General features: G+C 32.6%; 1 protein-coding gene across 3 annotated transcripts in view; it reads left to right on the top strand.

The window, feature by feature from the left end:
- Positions 1-17,923, top strand: part of LOC117918372 (mitochondrial proton/calcium exchanger protein-like) — a 41,108-nt gene extending 23,185 nt beyond the window's left edge. For 2 of the 3 annotated variants that reach the window (XM_034834970.1, XM_034834968.1), the window contains 8 exons: positions 3,554-3,618; positions 3,721-3,895; positions 13,166-13,360; positions 13,467-13,514; positions 14,180-14,326; positions 14,481-14,563; positions 16,806-16,921; positions 17,405-17,923. In XM_034834970.1, the coding sequence (XP_034690861.1) occupies positions 3,554-3,618; positions 3,721-3,895; positions 13,166-13,360; positions 13,467-13,514; positions 14,180-14,326; positions 14,481-14,563; positions 16,806-16,921; positions 17,405-17,487 (912 nt within the window). In that variant the 3' untranslated portion in view covers positions 17,488-17,923. Of the gene's footprint in view, positions 1-3,553; positions 3,619-3,703; positions 3,896-13,165; positions 13,361-13,466; positions 13,515-14,179; positions 14,327-14,480; positions 14,564-16,805; positions 16,922-17,404 lie in introns of all 3 variants that reach the window. The other variant, XM_034834971.1, reaches the window with a different exon arrangement.
- The last annotated feature ends 2,514 nt before the right edge of the window (positions 17,924-20,437 follow it).

Below are 20,437 nucleotides of genomic sequence, written 5' to 3'. Positions count from 1 at the left end.
CAACACCTGAAACGGGCCTTTCCCTTTGGTTTCCTTTTTCCAGCCCACTTCTATTTCAGACCGTAGGCTGGGCTTACTAAAAAGATGGGCTCTAGTCTTAACTTTGGAGGCCCGAAACCCATCCTGGAGGCTTGACTGGGCTTTGGCCCCACCAACCTGCTTTGGCCCATCAGATTCAGCTATTTTTGAATCCGATTGCAATGGAGGTTGGGACCAGCTGTATCCCACTAACGTCTTGTTCTTCCCACGTGTCCTCCCAGGAGCGTTCTCCGCCTTTTGCCCACTTCTCCACTCCAACGTTCTGTCAACTGCCCCAAGATAGGACCCTTTATCAGCCGTTGAACTACCTTCCTCTACCCACTTGCTGCCACCTGTCCCCATGTGAGTCTCAGCCGGTTGCCGAGTTGACTCACCCATCTCTCTAACCTGCCGACCTTCATTCTTCACGGCTACTGCGACTGAAATAGTGAAGTCCCAACCCCCGTCTACCACCTCAACCAAAGCCGGGAGAACCGATCGTTCTTTCATTACCACTTTCACCCTTGCTTTGCTAAGATCAAAAAGTTTCAGAGTTCGCCAATCAATCTCTATCACCGTCCCCCACTGCTCCATAATTTTCTTCAAGTGAACCTCAGACCATAAATGGAATGGTAAACCCCTTAACTCTATCCAACCTTCCTTGAATCTCCCCTCTACTTCTGAATTTTCCTTCGGCGTCCATCTTCTCAACGAGACTGTAATTCCGCCCTTAATCCTGATGGACCTTGAATTGTGTAGTGATACAGCTTCCTCTAAGGTTTCTACAAAAAACAACCCTTTTCCTCTGGCAAACGGGACTATTGTCACCACGCCTTTGTGCCCTAGCCTTCTCGCCATGGCCCGGCCGGCCTCAGTCCAATTGACATCACCTTCTTGACATTCGCACACCACAGCCCTCGCCCATCTCCCAACTGGAACGAGGCCGCCCTTCCTCGGACCTTCGTCTCTGACAACCTTCGCATAGGACCGTTGCAGGGGACCCGCATTTTTGTGCAATATCCTTCCTTCCCTGCTCTGCCTTCCCTTTTCAACAAAACTCGAAGAGGGGACCACCAACATTGAGTACAACGCAGACTTTAAAAGTTCCCATCCCCTGCCATTATCTCCCTCAGGTATTACCAGAAAGGTTGACTTCCTATTAGAGGCGAACTCTGATAATCTTATAAACCTGCCATGAACATTGAAACAAACCTCCAGAAGATGTGCTCTGGTTTTTCCTCTAAATTTTCTATTGAGTCCCATACAAATCTTCATCTCACTGGCCTTTGTTAGCTGTTCTACCAACCAACTAACCTCCTCCTTCTCAAAACCTAAGACAAAAACAGAGTCTCTGCTGTGCTCTGTTATCGAACACCAGATTCCTCCGACCTCATCCTCTGCCCTAACCCAGAAAGTCTTCCTCTCCACATGTACCTTCACGCTCCTTACCATTTTTTTGTTTAGTAAAAAGGATTTGACTAACCACTTATGGGAATATACATACCGTGTAAATTTTAAAATCTTACAACTTTCTAATTCCATATTATCTTTTTTTTTTAAATAAGACTTTTATTACTTAATAATTTTATACTGAAATGTGTCTTCTTTTAAATCAAGTTTTTTAATTTGCAATAAAATTAAAATTCTAAAATGCTCCTCAGGCCACAACCCAATGATAAAGGCTAGTGCCAAGCTGTGTAGAAGAGGTGCACTATCTCAGGTTCCATTCTTTAAACCCTTGGATTACTTGGTGCTAGCTATAGTTGACGTAATCAATCACCCTAGGGTTTGTTAACCATGGTTGGGACCGAAGGACCTTGCCAAGGTGAGGTTCCTTGGTTATCAAATAAATAAATAAATAATAATAAAAATAAAATTCTAGAAAACCCTATTTTTGTTGGTTGGGAATTATATTAAATCAAACTCTATTTTTAATTGATTTATGTTTAAATTGAATTTCTTTTAAAATAAAATCCTTTGTTTTAGGTATTTAATATAATAAATAAATTCTACTTATTTCATTTATGAAAACTATTTTTTCATCAAAGGGTTAATGAAAAAAATTGAAAATTACAATTACATTCTTTAAATGATTTTCATAAAAAATGTGATGAAATAAATTAAGTAATACATTATTTTTATTTATTATGAACTATTTATGTTATATAAGATATTTTTCTTTTATGTAGTAATATTTGACTCTATAATTTATTTTTAGTGGTTTTCTTATTATATATTACTTTAAAAAAAATACTATATTAGATTATCAGAAAATTTGAAGAAAAGAAATTAAAAAGAAAAAAGTGAATAAAACTTCTTTTAGTTAGTTATTTATGAAAAATTGAGGAGAAATAAAATTAAATTGTTAACAAATCGGCTTTCTCAACCTTTCCTTATTTCCTTTTAAGGAAAATATTTTTAAAAATTTTTCATAATACTTTTTCTCTCTCTCTCATTTTCTATGTCGTCCAAATTGAGAAGAATGACTTTCTTTAAATTAAAATTGAACTTCTTTTAAATTATAGTCTTTATATATAAAATGAAACTAAAATTATAATTAAAAACTTTATTTAATTAATTTTATTCGTACAATTAAAATCTTGAAATTAAGAGAGTATCGGATGAAGGTTTGATACCAATGCTTAGTGCAAGGTAACTACCCAGAAAATTCTTAAATACTTGTACCTACTTCTTGAAGTAAATGATGATTAAAATATAATCGTTACATTTCTGTAGAATAAAAACTGACAATGTTTTTTTATATTTTTAATAATAACAGGTAACATTGTATTATTAAATAAAGATTTAACCACTTCACTTAAACAACATATTTTTATCTCCATGAGGTATTGGGTACAATGCATAAATTGTCAAAGGGTATCATATAATAAGTATAAGATTACATTTGTACAAAAGGAATAATTTTCAGACTTCAGTTGTTTCTATTATCAAATGGTCAAATTGAATTCAACACTTAAGCCTAAGATAATACCAAATGTTTTTCACTTTTACCAATTCAGCACTTATAATTTTAGCCCTAGGTTTTTCATTACTTAATTTTCAATTTTATTAAACACCACCTTAGTCTTTTTGTAGGATTTTACAGATATGGTCTAGCCTAGAAAACCCGTTTTGTTTGACACTAATTATGTGAAAAATCACTATCTTTTGAATGGAGCTAAATAAAAGTATAATTGATTTCTTGAGAAGGCTGACAACAACATTCTTCTACAAATCTATTTTCTCAAACTTAAGTAGTAATGATTTCTTTAGAGGGCTGACAACAACATTCTTCTACAAATTCTACTTACAAATTTATTTCTCAAACTTAATTAAGTCATTAGGTACTAAACCTTTTATAGGGGTTAACATGTTTCTATTTCAATTTTCTTGTGTTTCTAGTAATAAAAAATATTTCCTTGTCTTTTATAAGAAAAGACAACTTTTGTACTTTGAAGTTTTTATGGTATTGACATTATCACATAGGTAAAGAAAAATTCAATCCAGGAATTTAAATTGTTAATTTTATATGCAGTTGCGAGACTGGCTAGATTTGTCTCTCAATCACGCTGTGCCATCCTCTCTTTTGATTCTTTCCAGGTAATGTGATGCTTAATCAGTTCATATGTGTTTCAACTATCTATTTTTGGGACCACTTCTAACTTCTTACTCTATGGTCCAATACCTTTTGATTCTTTCCAGAGCCTTCACTGTGTCTGGAAAAATGAAGCCGGAGGAAGCTGTTCAAGCTACCTTATCCTCTTTGCCAGATGAGGTTGTGGATACTGTTGGGGTGACAACTTTGCCATCCGAAGATTCTGTTTCTGAAAGGAGGAGGAAGTTGGAGTTCCTAGAAATGCAAGAAGAATTGATTAAGGTTCGTTATGACTATGTTCTACTAATTGATTTTTGAAGTTGAATATACATATATATATATATACATATACATGTATGTATTGTATTTCAAATAATGAATTTGTACAATCTAATAGGCATCTATATACAAAAGAAAAAAAAAGGAAAAAACTAAATTCTTAAAATATTTGTCTTAAAGTCAAAGAATCAGAATTACATGAAGAAAATAGGAAAAAATAAATAATTTCCTAAATTTGAAATTTAGCTAACAACCAGCCTTTGACTTCTCTATCCTATAAGGATTCTTAACTGATCCATCAACACTCCTCGAGCTAGTGAATAGATATTGTTCATTTTTAGCTTGCTCATGACCATCTCGACTGTTTGACTTAGAAGTTCTTTAGTCAAGATATCTACCAGTTGTCCTTCCGTTGAAACATAGGGAGTGCAAATCAAGTCACTATCCAACTTCTCTTTGATGAAGTGTCTATTAACTTCTACATGCTTTGTATGATCATGTTAGATTGTGTGCATTATTAGTAGTTAACTTATTGTTACAATATGACTTCATTTTTCCTTTCCATTTAACTTAAAGATTATTAAAAATAATCCTCAACCAAAGAAGCTTACATATTCCATATGCCATGGCCTAAACTTTGACTTTGCAATTGATCTAGGCACAATTCCTTGGTTCTTACTTATCCAAGTAACCACATTTCCTCCTAGGAATGTACAATATCTTGATGTTGACCTTCGATTTACAACTAATCTTGCTTAGTCAATGTATGCTTCCAATCTCAACTTCATACTCCTTTTAAATAGAATACCCTTTTCCGAAGTGAATTTCAAGTATCGAAGAATTCTATATATTGCTTCAAGAAGACTTTCTCATGGTAAATGCATGAATTGACTTATGACACGCACAACCTAGACTATATTCAATCTAGTATGGGATAAGTAAATCATTTTTTCCAACTAACCTTTGATACATACCTTGGTCTACAATTGCCTCCTTCTTAGCATCTCCAAGTTTATGATTTTGTTCAATGGTAGTGTCAATTGGCTTAAATCCTAGCATCTCAGTTTTCCACAGCAAATCAAAAACATATTTTTGTCGTAATATAAAAATACCACTCTTTGAATGAGCCACTTCTTTGCCTAAAATATACTTCAGTTTCCCAAGATTTTTTATTTCAAACTCTATAGCTAGGTATTTTTTAAGTCATTCTATTTTTTCCAAATCATCTCTAGTCACAATTATGTCATTTACATTTCCTAAAGTTAAGTGGTTAATAAAGAGAGTATGATTTCCCCGACTTTATCAATACTTCATCCTCACCATGGCCTTAATGAATCTACCAAAGCATGCTTTGGTAGATTGCTTGAGTCCATATAGAGCTTTTTTTTAGCATGCATACACAATTATTATTGAAATTTTCATTAAATCCTAATAGAGCTTCTATATAGACTTCCTCCTCCAAATTACCATGTAAAGATGAATTCTTAATTTCATATTATTACAAGTAATAACCAATATTAATAGCCAAAGAAAACAAGATATGAACAACATTCAACTTTGCCATTGAGGCAAAAGTTTCTAGATAACCAACTCCATGGTTTGTGTATAACTATTACCTACTAATCTAGCTTTATATCTCTCTAGAGTCTCATTTGTGTCATATTTCACAGTGAACACCCTTTATACCCAATTGACCTTTTTCCCTTAAGAAGTTCTACAATTTCTTATGTTTGACTCTTCTAAAGTGCTCTTATTTCCTCACTCATTGATTTTCTCCAATTTTCATTCCTAATTGCCCTTGGACTGTTTTCGGAATTTTGATGGAATTTAGGTGACAAAGGTAGTCTTTATATGAATATGATAGTTTATCAAATGAGATAAAATTGGAAATAGGTGTTGAGTGCACTTTCGAGTTTCTTTCCAATGGCAATAGGTAAATCTAGGTCCTCAAAAATAGTCTCATCATGAGAATCATCAACATTTTCCAACCCATTTTTAGTATACTGAGAAGAAAGCAATTTACAAGAAAAAAATAATTTAGTACATATCACAGGATCAGATTCTTAGACTTGCTTTTGTTCAAGTTATTGTTGTTTTCCTCTTGATAGACTTGTAATGGTATGATACTAAGGCTACTAAGTCTCTTAGCTTCCGTTTGAAGGTTTAGAGTTGCAACATGTGGGACAAAGGAAGGTATGGATAGTTCAAGATTAAAAAACAAAATATGATGGCTTGTCTTCTGTTAAAGGATCTCCCTAAAGATAAGTCTTGGAATAAAATGGTTGGTTTTCCACAAAAGTGACATCCATGGTTCTGAAGAACTTTTTGGAAGATGAGTGATAGCATTTATAACCCCTTTTTTTTAGAGAATATCCTACAAAAGTGCATTTAAGGGCTTTACGGTCAAGTTTGTTGCGGTTTTGAGCATGAATATGAACATAAGAGAGAAAATCAAACACTTAAGGAGGGAGTTGACCAAAACCATCAAAATTAGGGAAAAACTTCGACAAAATAGTCAATGGAGATCAATGATCCAAGACTCTAGAAGGCGTTTTGTTTATTAGGTACGTAGTCATTAAAACTGTTTCCCCTCAATAAGACTTAGGCTCATTATTTTGAAATAATAGGGCTCTTGTAACTTCTTAAAGATGCTTATTTTTCCTTTCTATAACCCCATTTTGATGTGGAGAATATCATTACAAGAAGATTGATGAATGATGCTTTTTTCTTGGAAAAATGTCACCTTACATTTTAAATTTGAAACCCAAATTGGTTATCAATCATTTTATGGAATATAGAAAGCACACTATTCACATCAGATTTATTGTTCAACAAATACAACCAAGTGACCCTAGTCCAATCATCAATGATAGACACAGACTATTGAGATCTAGAAACATTTGGAATACAAGAAGGGATCCCACACATCTACATGAATCAAAGTAAATGGATGAGATAATTTTTTATTGTTTAATGCAAATGAGGCCCTATGATGTTTGGCCAATTCATAGACCTCACAATGGAACACATTGATATCGAAATCTTGAATAAAGGAAACATTTTTCTTAATAAAAGAAATTGTGGATGTCCTAATCAGAGATGATGTAGCCAAATTTGGTATTTATGGATGAGAGTTTTTCTAAAAGATAAGAGGGTGGTAGTTTGTCACCACTTCCACTAACAGCTTCAATAAGGTGCAGCCCTTCTTGTTCTTTAACATGCAATCATGTTTCCTATAACTCAATCCTAAATACACAATAAGAAAGGAAAAATGTTTCGCTGCAATTTAAATCTTTGCTAATTTGATAGATTGAACTAACAACTTTGGTACATGTAATATTGAGCTCAAGAACAAAGATGGTGATAAATTTATTGTGCCCTAACCAACTATTGTAGCTGAAGTACCATTAGCTATTTTAATTTTTTTTTTATTTTGGAGATATGGACTATATGTAGAGAAATGATGTGAAGAATTTGTCGTATAGTCAATAATGCCTAAGTCAATGACTCAAAAACTTAAGAAACAATCTTTTAAGACACGAAGAGTTGAAAATCATAATACTTATTGGAGCGTGGCTAGGCCCTAGTTCAATCAAATGACTTAGCTTTCCTTTACCTTTCAAGAAAGTTGTACCTAGTTATGACTAAACAAGATAATTCCTCCCACTTAGTTAGTTGGACACTTGAAGATTTTAATACTTGCCTATTGGTTGTTAAGAAGTCACAACCTAATTGTTTAACTTAGAGGTTTCCAATATGGTGTGTTGAGCAAAAAGTAATTTGTGACCACATAGAATGGTATAAAAAAAAAGAAAGAAAAAAAAAAGTGATGAGAATGTGATGTAGGACAACCTTAGGATGGTTACCTACAATGAAATAGGTGGGCTAGGCATTTTATCTTTCAGGGTTTAAGGAGAGAAATAAGGGATAAAGTTTATGCCTGCAAAATGGAATAAAACAAAATATAGAGAAAGATAAGGAGAAAAAGGGATAAAACCTTAGAGTTACTCTAAGGCTTTTTTGAAGTCTCACCATTGAAAATTGCAAAATATGTAAGAAAAATATAATATTATTAATCATCAATCAATATTTTGGTTTACATTAATTAGTCTTATTTATAGCCTTTTATAAGAAATTCATGGTCTACTAGGATTCTAATAACCCATTATGATTCTAATTCTAATTCTTCTATAACTTAATTAGCTATTCCTAATTTTACTCCAATAAATACTAATTATAATTTAATTCCAACTCAAGCTAATGTCCATCCTCATCAATTCCCTCTGAGTTGGAAAAAAACTTGACCTCGAGTTTTCGTGATTTTCCATGATCAATTGAAATCTTGAGCAATGCCTTCCACACCTTTTTTTCTTTGTCAACTCTTTACCACGATAAGATAGCATCTCAATATCTCTTGAACTTCTTCAATTTCATATAAGGCAAGTACCAAACTCCGAAAGACTTTCCGATGTTGTGAAACAAATTGATAGTTCTCAAAATAATTATGGGTTATCAAGAAGCTTGTGGTAAGTTGATGGAGGACAACCTTAGGATGGTTGTCTACAATCAAATAGGTGGGTTAGGGTTTTCATTTTTTAACGTTTAAGTAGAGGAACAAGGGATAAAGTTTTTATGGTAGAGAAAAATAGAATAAAAAATGTAGAGAAAGAAGATATGAAGAAAAAGAGACAAAAACCTTAGAGTCTCACTAAGGCCTTCTAGGAGTCTTACCTAGAAGAAGATAAATAAAGTCTCACCATTGAGGATTGCAACACTTGGAAAAAAAAAAGAACGTGATATTATTGACATCAATCAATATGATGCAACACACAATTATCATTAGTTTCTATTTTAGATTAGTTTCTATTTCCATTAGTTTCTATTTTAGATTAGTTCCTATTTCCATTAGTTTCTATTTTTAGTTTCCTACATCATTAGTTTCTATTTCCTACATCATTAGTTTCTATTTTCTACATTAATAGTTTCTATTGTAGGTTAATCATTAGTTTTCTATTTCTTTCCTAGTTTTCCTAGTTTCCAATTACCTTGGTTTCCTATTTCTAGTTTCCTATTTCGGTTATTTCTTTTATTTTTGCATTACAAACATTATTTAAAGGCTCATTGTAATTGTTAGAGAGGAGTTCAATATAATTTTTCAAAATTATTCTCTAATTTTTAGATCCTATTGTGATCTTTGTGTTGGTTCTTGAGTGTTTTTCTATTTCGTTTTGAAACAAACCTTCCGCTGCACCATAATACCTTTGATTTACATTGATTAGCCTTATTTATAGGTTTTTCTAAGAAATCCAAAGTCTACTAGAATTCTAGTAACCCATTCTAACACTGATTCTAATTCTCTTATAACTTAATTAGCTAATCATAATTTAACTTTAACAAATACTAATCCTAATTTAATTCCAAGTAATATTAATCCTACATTAATTGCAACTAATGATAATTCCCTTTCTTGATATATATCTTAGAGATTCATCCTCATCATAAGTTATTTGTTATGCATAGGAGGAAGTTTATTAGGTAATTCTACTAACCATAAGCCAGAAAAATTATCAAGGATATTATGTAATCTTGTTGGATATTTATCTTTCTTTTTAAATTCATCCATTTCTTAAGTCATTAAAGCAAAAATAATTTTAGTTTCCATGCTCTTCTTTTCAAATTGAAGTATGGTAAACACATTTCTTGGTTATGCTTCCTTTGGCATCGTAACTGGTGGAGCTTCTTTCATTGGACGAAGGATCTCTTTACGCCCATTGTGTATGGGAGGATATATATTTTTGTAGCCATCATGTTGAGCCCTTCTATAAAAAGGTCAAGGTCTTCCAAGCAAAAAATGACTCAATTTTATTGGTAAGACCTCACACCATACATACTCTTCAAAGTCCTTACCAAAAAGAAATATGACTGAGCAAGGGAAATTACCAGAATGGAGGTGTCATTAATCCATGCTACTTAGAATGGATTTGGATGTTTCTTTGTTTTAAGGTTTAGCTTCTCAACAAGTTTTTGCAAAGCTATGTTCAAATTGATACTTCCATCAATGATCATAGTATATAACCTTCCTTAACAAGAGACACATGTATGGAAAATGCTAGTATGTCACCAATCTTCTTCTCTTTTCACCTTTGGGACAACTAACAAAGGTCATACTACAAGACTATCACCTTCTGTCATACCATCATAGTAATCACATTTGTAATTGGGTTCATTTTCAATACAGGTCTCTTCTTCCTTTGGATAACTCTTTAATTTAGATTATGGTTCTTCAACACAAAAGTGTAAACCTTTGCTTAGGCACACAACAACATAATGATCATGCCCACCATACTTTAAGCATAAAGGAGTCACACCTACCTTTTTATATCCAATATTCATTGAATTTTTACCCTTATTAGCATCTCTATTAACCACATTTGAAGCTGTTGATTACTGCCCTCACCATTTAGTTGGTTAAAGTTTGGAAATTTGTTGTGCTTAATGGTTTGCTTATTGTTTGATTGAAAAAAGTACTCCCAATTTGTGAACTTAGACATCTGGAAGCCCAAAATTTGAGCCCCTCTTCTATTGTAAGGGCTAGTTGATAAACATCATCCACAAGGGCTAGATTGAAATCTATGGAATTGCCCTAGCGAAAGTACTCCCAATTTGAGCCCCTCTTCTATTTTAAGGGGTAGTTGATAAACATCATCCATGATATAAGTGCATGCAACTATCATCTCAAGTTGAATCTCCATTTGAATCTAGCTTTATAACGGGCTACAAGTTGAGCCTCACTTTCCCACACTTGATTTTGAATGCTCAATTCATGGAATCTTTCTATATATTCTTCAACTAACTCAGTACCTTGTTTGAGAGAAAACAATTTTGTGCACTTGAGTTGTTCATAGTCAACTAGGAGAAAGTGTTTCTTCATCTTGTCTCATATGTCCGCTTCTATAAAGTTGATTCTTAATATTATGTCACCATAGACGTACTGCTCCTTTCAACTTTGCCTTTACAAAACAAACTTTTCTATTTTTAGGCATAGCATACCAATCACAGTAATTGTTTATTGACATCATCCAATCAAGAAAAAATGTTGGATTTAATTTTCCATAAAATTCAACAACTTTAAGGCTTACCTTTTTTGTCACATCGTCATCTTGCTCAAAGAGTTTGCCCTTTCTTTGATTTCCCATCCTAAAATTGCCTTGTTCTTCACATGATCTACAGGGCAATTATCTGAATTAATGGCTTGCAGTTACTTCATCTTCAATTGGTTGTTTTTCTTGACTTTTTTCTAATTACTCCATGATTTCATCAAGTTTGCTACTTAGTTGTATTATAATATCTTGATGAGATTTTCATGTGGCAAAAATTTCCTCTAAGTGTGTTGTAGCAGCATCTTGATTATTAGAAGTATTTTTTGAACTCCTGCTTGCATAAATTGCTTTGCTCCTTAATTGCATAGGCATTCAAGCCAAGAATTTTTAACTTTGATACCAAAACTGATGTAAGTCAACCCTAGGATGGTTGCCTACAATGAAATAGGTGTGTTAGGGATTTTATCCTATAGGATTTAAGAAGAGGAACAAGAGATAAAGTTTATGGTAGCAAAATGGAATAAAATAAAATATAAAGAAAGAAGAAGAGATAGAACCTTAAGAGTTGTACTAAGGCCTTCTAGAAGTCTAACCTAGAAGAAAATCAATGGAGTCTTACCATTGGAAATTACAAAGTATGTAAGAAAATGTAATATTATTAATCATCAATCAATATTTTGGTTTACATCAATTAGCCTTATTTATAGGTTTCTCTAAAAAATCCAAAGTTTACTAGGATTCTAATAACCCATAATGACTCTAATTCTAATTCTCCTATAGCCTAATTAGCTACTCTTAATTTTACTCCAATAAATACTAGTCCTAATGTAATTCCTATTAAACTAATGCCCATCCTCATTAGAACGATTCTTCGTTGTCAATAATGAAGGCTAACAGTTGCAAAACTCGTTGAAACCAAGAAATAATCGGGGAATTAAAGAGCCTAAAGATCTAATACCATGAAGTTGAATATACGCATTATTGTATTTTGAATATTGAATCTATACTATCATATAAGGTTTTCTATATGACAGAAAAAGAAAAAATAACTTCTTAAAATATCTGTCCTACAGTCAAGGAGCTATATGGAAAAATAGGAAAAATAAGTAATTTCCTAATTTTGAAAATCAGCTAACAATCAGCCTTTGACTTCTCTACACTATAGGTATTTTTAACTGATCCATTAACACTTTTCTGTGTTAAGGGCCTCCTTGTGATGCTTAAGTACTGTGGAGTTCTTTACTGTAACTCTACAGTTTTACACGCTTGTGTGGTGTTTTCACTTTACTGATACATTGTGTTCTTTCTTGTCACATTCTGTTGGTGCATCCACTAATGCTCATTGAGGAAATGCTATTATCATTACATCCTACATATTAATAAGAAATAGATTTTATGAATTAAGTCACTCATACAAGATTCCTTAGTGTATTTAAAAATAAAACTTGTTTGAAATACTTCACAAGTCAGTATTTGCAATGTTTTCTATAGCAGGAAATCCCTATTGTAACCAGTATTTTTCATAAAACTTTATCTCTGATACACTGCCTTTTACTAAGTTAATAGTGGTTATATGCTTTTAGCATTCCATGTCTTCATCCCTTCCATGTAGAATTTATGCAATGCTTTTGTAGTGCCAAACACTATCCATTTCTTTAGTTGTGTGTGATATCTTTACCTGATATAATGTGAACTGACAAATGCAGTTTTCTTTTATGTGATATGTAAATTCTATAAGCTTGTGGTGACTGGTGAGACTTCTAAGTTTGTTTTCTGCTTCCCTAAGTCAAGCTGCTTGTTTTTAATGGATTAGAGTTATTATGCTTCTATTATGTAAGCTTATTTCCTTGGATTTTCTTGATTGCTTGGGAGGGCTTAGGCTGCTTAAGGGTCTCTCTTTGTCTCTGTTTTTGCCTTTTGGCGCTCTCTATATACTCTCTGTATACTAGGGTTGCTCTCCCTTTTCTGTTAAGTGCCTTTTAGTATTTCTAGTTTACTTATCCCAAAAAAAAAATGGAAAAAAAGGAAAAAATTATTATGCTTCTCCATTTTAGTAATTACAAGTGCTTGAGAACTATTGGAGCGACTTAAACTTTTTCGTGGATGCCTTTTTGTTTCTTTTTATCTTAAATGCTTTGATCCAATTAACCGCTTCTAAATTAATCGTTTACAGGAAGAAGAAGAGAAAGAGGAAGAGGTGCAGGCACGGATAAAGGAATCCACTGTTAACCAAAAGGATGTGGCTTTGGAAGAGATGACTATTCCAACGGCAAGAGAAGCACAAGAACAGGCAGAAGCAAAAACTTTGGAAAAACAGCAGCAGATTTGTGAGCTTAGTCGTGCGTTGGTTGTTTTAGCTTCTGCATCAGTAAGGATTGGATGTAGCTCTTGTTACAGAACTTGTCAAGTGTTGTAAGCTTGAGGTGATGCCATCTGTAAGAATCTTAACTTGCTTTTTCTCCCAATTCTTTCAGTCAGTCAGCTGGGAGCGTGAAGCGTTCTTAAGACTTGTCAATAAGGAGGTGCGGATTTATCATGGCTATACCTATATCTTTATCAATACTATGAAATTTTACTCCTTAAGTTTGCAGCCTTAAAAGAATGTTTCTATTTTTGGAGGTTCTTTTTCTCTGCATATTACTGTATGCTGAATTTTATTTTGTTTCTTTAAGAATGATAGAGACTCCTTATTCATTTAAATATTTGGATTTTGTGCACATTGAGCTTCTACCTTTATATATTTCATATTCATCTTTTGGCTAGTATATCATTCCATTGACACGATATTGTTGTGCCTCCACCACTGGACAGAGCATTCAACATGTTCTAGGTGATTTTCAATGTGATAAACAAATTAAATATTCATTACAGGCATAATTCACTGAAGTGCTTGCTATCATTTTTTTTTTCTCCCTCTGACCACATGTACATGAAGCTGCTTTTCCATGCTCGTCACTTCGTCTTCAATTTTCTTAATACATAATAGATACCTGCCTGGTCAGTTATAAGAACTGCTTAACGAAGAATAGTGTTCTTATATTTGTGTCATCCTGTGGCAACCATTTTTTGATGAGTCCTACATAGGAGACAATCAATATAATAAAAAACCACACTAAGAATTAATTGCTGTACTCTCCACTTTATATCTACCATAGACTACATTTGTTTGTTTCTATGGTATTTGCAGATAGAGCTGTACAATCACATGGTTGAGAAAGAGGGTACAGAAGATGAAGAAGAGGCTAGGGAGGCTTATAGAGCTGCCAGGAAGGACAGTGACCATGCTGTTGAGATGGCTGTTGCTGACAAAGCTTCTTCTGCTCTCATTGACAGGGTAAGTAGCTTTTGAAAGGGCCTCAAGTTGCTATGATCTCCAATTATACCTTGATGTCATCCAACCTATTTTTCTAATCTGTCTGGCTCATGAATTGTAATGAATCCAATATGGAGAGTTAATAAATGGGTTGTTGTGTCCTTTCACATTTTAGGTTGATGCTATGCTCCAAAAGCTTGAAAAGGAAATTGATGATGTAGATGCCAAAATTGGAGACCGTTGGCGGTTACTCGACCGGTATGCTAATTTCTTCTTGGAAATGTGTGTGTGTGAGTTATGGTATATTTAACTTACCTAGGATTCCATCATGATCTCTCACTTCTGCTTCTCTTTTAGCTAACACAATAAAAGTCAAATGGATTTTAGCTCATTTGTGTATAATGTCAAGTTGTTCTAGGAAATAGGGTTCTTACTAGTTGTGCTGCAATATTGTCAGGATTACCTTACTTTGGTAGGTCTTGTTGTCACTTTTAAGTCCTGTTCGATAGAGATTCTTAAATGCCAAAGGCAATGTTTAAAAGTAACAATTTTTAAGGTGTTGGATAGAACTTCCTACGTAGGTCTTTTCTTAACATGATTTATCTATGTTTGGGAAAGAAAGAGAGACCTCTGCTTTTCCTCATGATGTGTGAAACAGTTTTTTATTTATTTTTTTAAACAATGTCAAGATTATCCATACTTTTAATAAAAGCACTTTTAAAATATAGTTCTCAAATATAAAATCAACCACATAATAAAACCTGCAACCTTTAAACAGGAAAGAGCTGTAGAATTAGCTAACTTTTTGGTGCTAGATATTTCCTTCCTAACATCCAATATTGTGGCAAACCTTGAAGTCTTAAGTTGTTTTAATAGCATGGAAAAGATACTTCTTTTGCTACTGCAATAATCTGAATTATTGGCTTGCTTGAGATTTTGCCTGTTTGGACCCCCTCTATACTGACATTTGTTTCCTAAGAAAGCTGTTTTTAGAGATAGGCTGAATATGGGGAGCAATGTTAGCCCAGCAACCAATACTTAAAATAAATAAATAAAGGGCAAAGATTATCATCAATGGATATTGGAGAACATAGTGGACATGGTGGAAGAAGTATGGAAGTATTGATATTTTCAGCATCAATTAACTCAGAAAACCTTTATATGTATTATATTGAATCAAAAGAAAAGTTTCTATATGGTTTGTAATTTCTATTGTTTTTCCTCAGTAGAGAATATGATGATCTCTGTGTTCTTTTTCCTTTTTTCCTTTCTTTTTGCTTTGCCTCAAAAAAATTACCAGTTATTTTTTTGGTTATGTGCATTATTCTGACTGCCTCTATCACCTGTCAGAAGACTGACCTTCTGGATGCTGCTATAGTATTTTAACAGTTGAAATTGTTGAATTAATGAAAAATGAATTAGACGGTTTTGGCTGCCAGTACTCTTCATCCCAACTGTAGTTTGAAAAAGTTGAGAGTTCTGCATGGGCTTTGCCTTTTTCTCCTTTTTCTCTTCATCTTTTCTCATTTGCCTCTCCTACCATTATGGATGGGCAGACATTAGCATTGCATTCATGAATTTCTTTGTGATAAGTCCTAGTATAGAGACACTGCGGCACATTTAACTTGTAGGCATCTATGTGAATTAGCAATTTGAACGTACATGAATTCTTTGTGGTTCTCTATGTCATATGGAAGAATCATGAAGAATCATAGGTAAGGAATGACTTTATAAGTGCTTCCATGAGAGGTCATTGTTGGTAGGTTCTTTTGCACGTTTTTAAGTTTAGTAAGGAAAAGGGGTATTTTTTTGTGTCCAGAAAGGGTAAGCCATAGGCGGGCATGGGGTGCCTCATGGATTAGTGTCCAACATGCTAACTCTAAATAGGGACAAGTGTCCCACATATTTTAGCTCTACTATTATATTTTAAATAAATATGGTTGAGAAGAAGAACCACCTCAGAATCACATTTTCTGGCATTGAATGTAGAGCATCATATGTCAAACTCTTGTACCTGAAGCACAAATGGCATAGGAACACACATGAGTAATTCTCTGCTGATGTACCCTTATTGTTTTTTTGAAATTTTTATTAACTTTATTTGCAAAAACAGGATGTTTGTTTCCCATTAAAGAAATATCTTGAATTATATTTTGCAAGTGATGTATTTGCAACAGCCTGTTTTAACTTCTAGTGACAAATCATAGTATTAGGACATAATGCCAGCTGTTAAATATTTGTTGGCTGCATTTTCCCAACCCTATCTTGATCCATTCTCGTCTCATTTCCTGATATTCATTCTTAACAAATATATGATGTTTATGTTGTATAATTTATTAAAAGAATGATATTTACAATGTATAATTTATTAAAAGAATGATTTTTACACTATATCTTCTTAGTGGAAGAATCTATCACTACCATAAGCCTTGTTTTTAAGCTATTCATGATCTTATGGAAAAAATCCATCAAATAGAACATTTGTCTTTTCTATGTGCAGAGATTATGATGGCAAAGTCACTCCCGAGGAGGTAGCATCAGCAACTATGTACCTCAAGGACACCTTGGGCAAGGACGGTATCCAAGAACTTATCAGCAACCTTTCCAAAGATAAAGGTAAGCCACTAATTTTCAGATTTCCGCCTTGATCCTCATGCTCCTTCCATTGCTCAGCAAAATTCAAATAATCTCACAGTAATTAAAATCCTTTTCTGGGATTTTAGTTGTGGTACCAATCCTCCAACCTCCTTCATTTTCTTTGTGATTCAATTATTCTTCTGTCATCAAGCAAGGGAATCAAAACATTCCTTTCTAACAAAAAGGGAAACAGTAAAATGAGCCATCGTTTTATGTCAGAGCCAGAAATTTCATTGCCAACTGCCAACTATGAAATGGACTCATTTTACTCTCTTAATTATGGGAAAAAGTTAAGGGGAGGACCAAAATGAACTCTTTCAAATGCTCTGTCAAACTAAAGCAGAATGATTTCATTTTTTGTGGGTTCCAAAAGCCTTTTAAATCTTTGTATCTCGGTCATGCTATTGTTGTACTCTTAACATGATTAATGAATAATGATGCTCTTGATTTTCCTTGCAACAGAAGGAAAAATCCGCGTTGAAGACATCATCAAATTAGGCAGTGAAAGGGAAGATGATAATTCAGATGAACCAGGAAGAGTATAGAGGAGGGTACAAGCCTCGATTTTTAGACCCTCTTATGAGATTTTTCTGATTGACCCCACTGCTTAGCAAACTGGTAAGGGTGTTTATTACAGTGAGTTTTGCATGGCCATTTTGGATGAAGTCCAGCTTCATTTTCTTCTTAGATGATGCTTGCTTGGGAGCTCTTCCACATAAAAGGATTATTCTTTCGTACAAGCAGATAACATGGATGCTTTTCTTTTTTTTTTTTCCTTTTTAAAAATTAATGTTGTAGAAGAGAAAAATCTAATGTATATGCAGATTGCAGTGTAAAAGATTTTTGTTTTGGCTCTGCAATTACAATCACATTTCTTGTATAGAAAATAGATGGTATGAAATCCACTAAGAATGGCTTGATCTAGTATGAAAACCTTCAATTCATTCTATGAAAGCTATGAAAAGAAAATTTGTGATGGCACCCCACGACCCAGATACATTCACTTTAGGCATATTTTGAAACTATTATTTGAACGAGCCTTTTTGTTTATTTTTTTTATTTTTTTAAATTAGTATGGAAATTTAGTACAATTTTAAAATATAAATAAATAAAAGGTAAAAGTAGGAAAGAGAAGGAGATCATTTTGAACAACCAAAACTCAACTTTGTTCGGATAAAAGGACTATTTTGAACCCAAACTCTATATCATGGCGGAATAGTTTGCAAGGTTGGATCAATAATAGAAAGAGCCCATAAATGCTATCAAATAGCTCTTTTTGGTGTGAAGGTTTTCTTATTAATCTCACTATTTTTGGTACAATATTGAAAAGATCTTCAGAGTACGAAAAATATAAATAAAGTATGCAGAATCATAAAATTTTAGAGTATCGGTTTAGTATCTATTGAACTTGTAATCTTAATTGTTGAAAGTGGTGAAATTTAAGTCATTAAATAATTTTATAAATATGCAGAAAAAGGAATAAGAAAATGAAACTAAATATGAAAAAAGTAAGATTGAAGTGCCAAAAGTAAGAAATGATGACAAAATTTCATCCACTTAAAATGTAGATTTTTTATTTTTTGATTTATTTTATTATTATTATTATTATTATTATTATTGTTTGTTGGGGGTATTAATCAAGTTTAATAAAATTCTGTTTCAAATTTCTCACCTTTTATTTTCAAAGTATTGATGGGTTTTTATACGTACTCTTTAGAAAAGCCCCCCCTTTTTTTTAATAGATGAAAAATAGCAATGGGTGGTTCAAGTCATGGAATGAGGAAGCTTAAAGGGTGTTTGTGAACTATTTTTTGAAGTAATTTTTATTTTTTATTTAAAAATCATGTTTGATAAAAAAAAATGATTAAATACAATTATTCAACAAAAATTTGACGATTGTTTTTGAAATGTTTCCAAACAAACCCTTAATATTTAATTTAAAAAACATCATTTTAAAAATTATGTATAATAAAGAAAACGTGACCAAATTGAAAGGAAATAGCATCATTTTAAATAAATGAGTAATAAATAAGAAAATTAAAAATATTTTTCCTTTTTACCTAATCACCGCTTGCTGATTGGTAGTTTAATAAGGTGTTAAAAAGAAGGGAAATTATATTTCAATCCATCTTTGCACACACTTTATTTACACATCCACTAAAAACCATATCTTATTAATATATTTACCTAAAATTTTAAAAATACTTAAAATATTGTTCCCATTATTCTCTCTACACTCTTCTTCTTCTTCTTTTCCCTCAACTTAATTTTTTCCCTCAACTTATTTTTCTCAACCACAAAGATAAAATTAATAAATTATCTTCTTTGCTCATTTAATAACAAAAGAGTATTTGAGGCATTTTGATAACTAATTATATATATATATATATATATATATATATATATATATATACCCATACGTTTTGTTTGATTCCATATGACATGCCACATGAATATCTTTTAGGAGTTATTCTTTATGTAGTTTTTTTTATCAATCACCTATTGTAAAAATGATAGAGAAACATTTATAAACTATTTAGAATGAGAAATCGTGAAATAGTGTAATAAAAATGAAAAAAAAAAAATTGATTCCATGGTGTGGGAAAGTTAAATACTTTGGAGAAGTTCGAATATGAAAATGTGAACAATGAGAAAATGTTTGAAACTAAAAGGTCAGACACAATAGAAATGTCGGATGAACAAGACATGTTCAATTATCTGACAGATAAAAGCGTTTAGAAGAATAATTTTGATTGACTGCAAAAATGTCTCAATGTAAAGTTTAGAAGAAGTACAATGTCAAACATTTATAAAAAGTTCAACCTTTTAACATCGAACTGTTGGAAAATTTTTATATGGGCTAACATTAATTGAATAATTTGTATTTACAAAAACAGGTTAATGGATAGTCTATTCTACAATGAGCCCAATTAACTAGTGATCACATTTTGGATTGAGTTTTGCATTTTTTGAGTAGAAGCTCAGTTGAGTGGCAAGTGTAAGCTATGGGTCTCATTGAAGCCCATTATGGGAGGGCCCAATGAGAATCCAATTTGAGTTATGCTAAGTCCCCTCTCTAATCTAGATAAAAAAAGGTTTTCTGTTTTCCCATAGAGCCACCATAGCTATTATCAAGATCATAGAGAGGAAGACTTGACTACAACAATCAATCACGTTTTTTTATCATGGCTCAAACATGTATGTTCTTTATAGTGATTTCTTATTGTTAGTATCCTTTAATCATGTATGATTAATCCATGTGATTATGTAAATATTTTTACATGCGGTATTAGAGCCTAACTTACATGATTTAGGATCTACATTTGGAAATCGAAAATAAAATTTTTAGTTTCTTATTTTATTTTCTTTTCGGAGCCAAATTTGTGATCCATGAAAGTGCATGTTTTTTTTATAGTTTCTTTTGATTGTGAAACTTTAGGCTTTTTGTTCCTCTTGTCACAAGCTTCAAATTGATATATCATATGTGCAATTTCG

Source organism: Vitis riparia, chromosome 7 (genome assembly GCF_004353265.1).
Source record: "Vitis riparia cultivar Riparia Gloire de Montpellier isolate 1030 chromosome 7, EGFV_Vit.rip_1.0, whole genome shotgun sequence".
NCBI classification, from domain to species: Eukaryota; Viridiplantae; Streptophyta; class Magnoliopsida; order Vitales; family Vitaceae; genus Vitis; species Vitis riparia.
The sequence above is the reverse complement of the archived record's forward strand: the minus strand, read 5'-3'. Positions and strand labels throughout refer to the sequence as shown.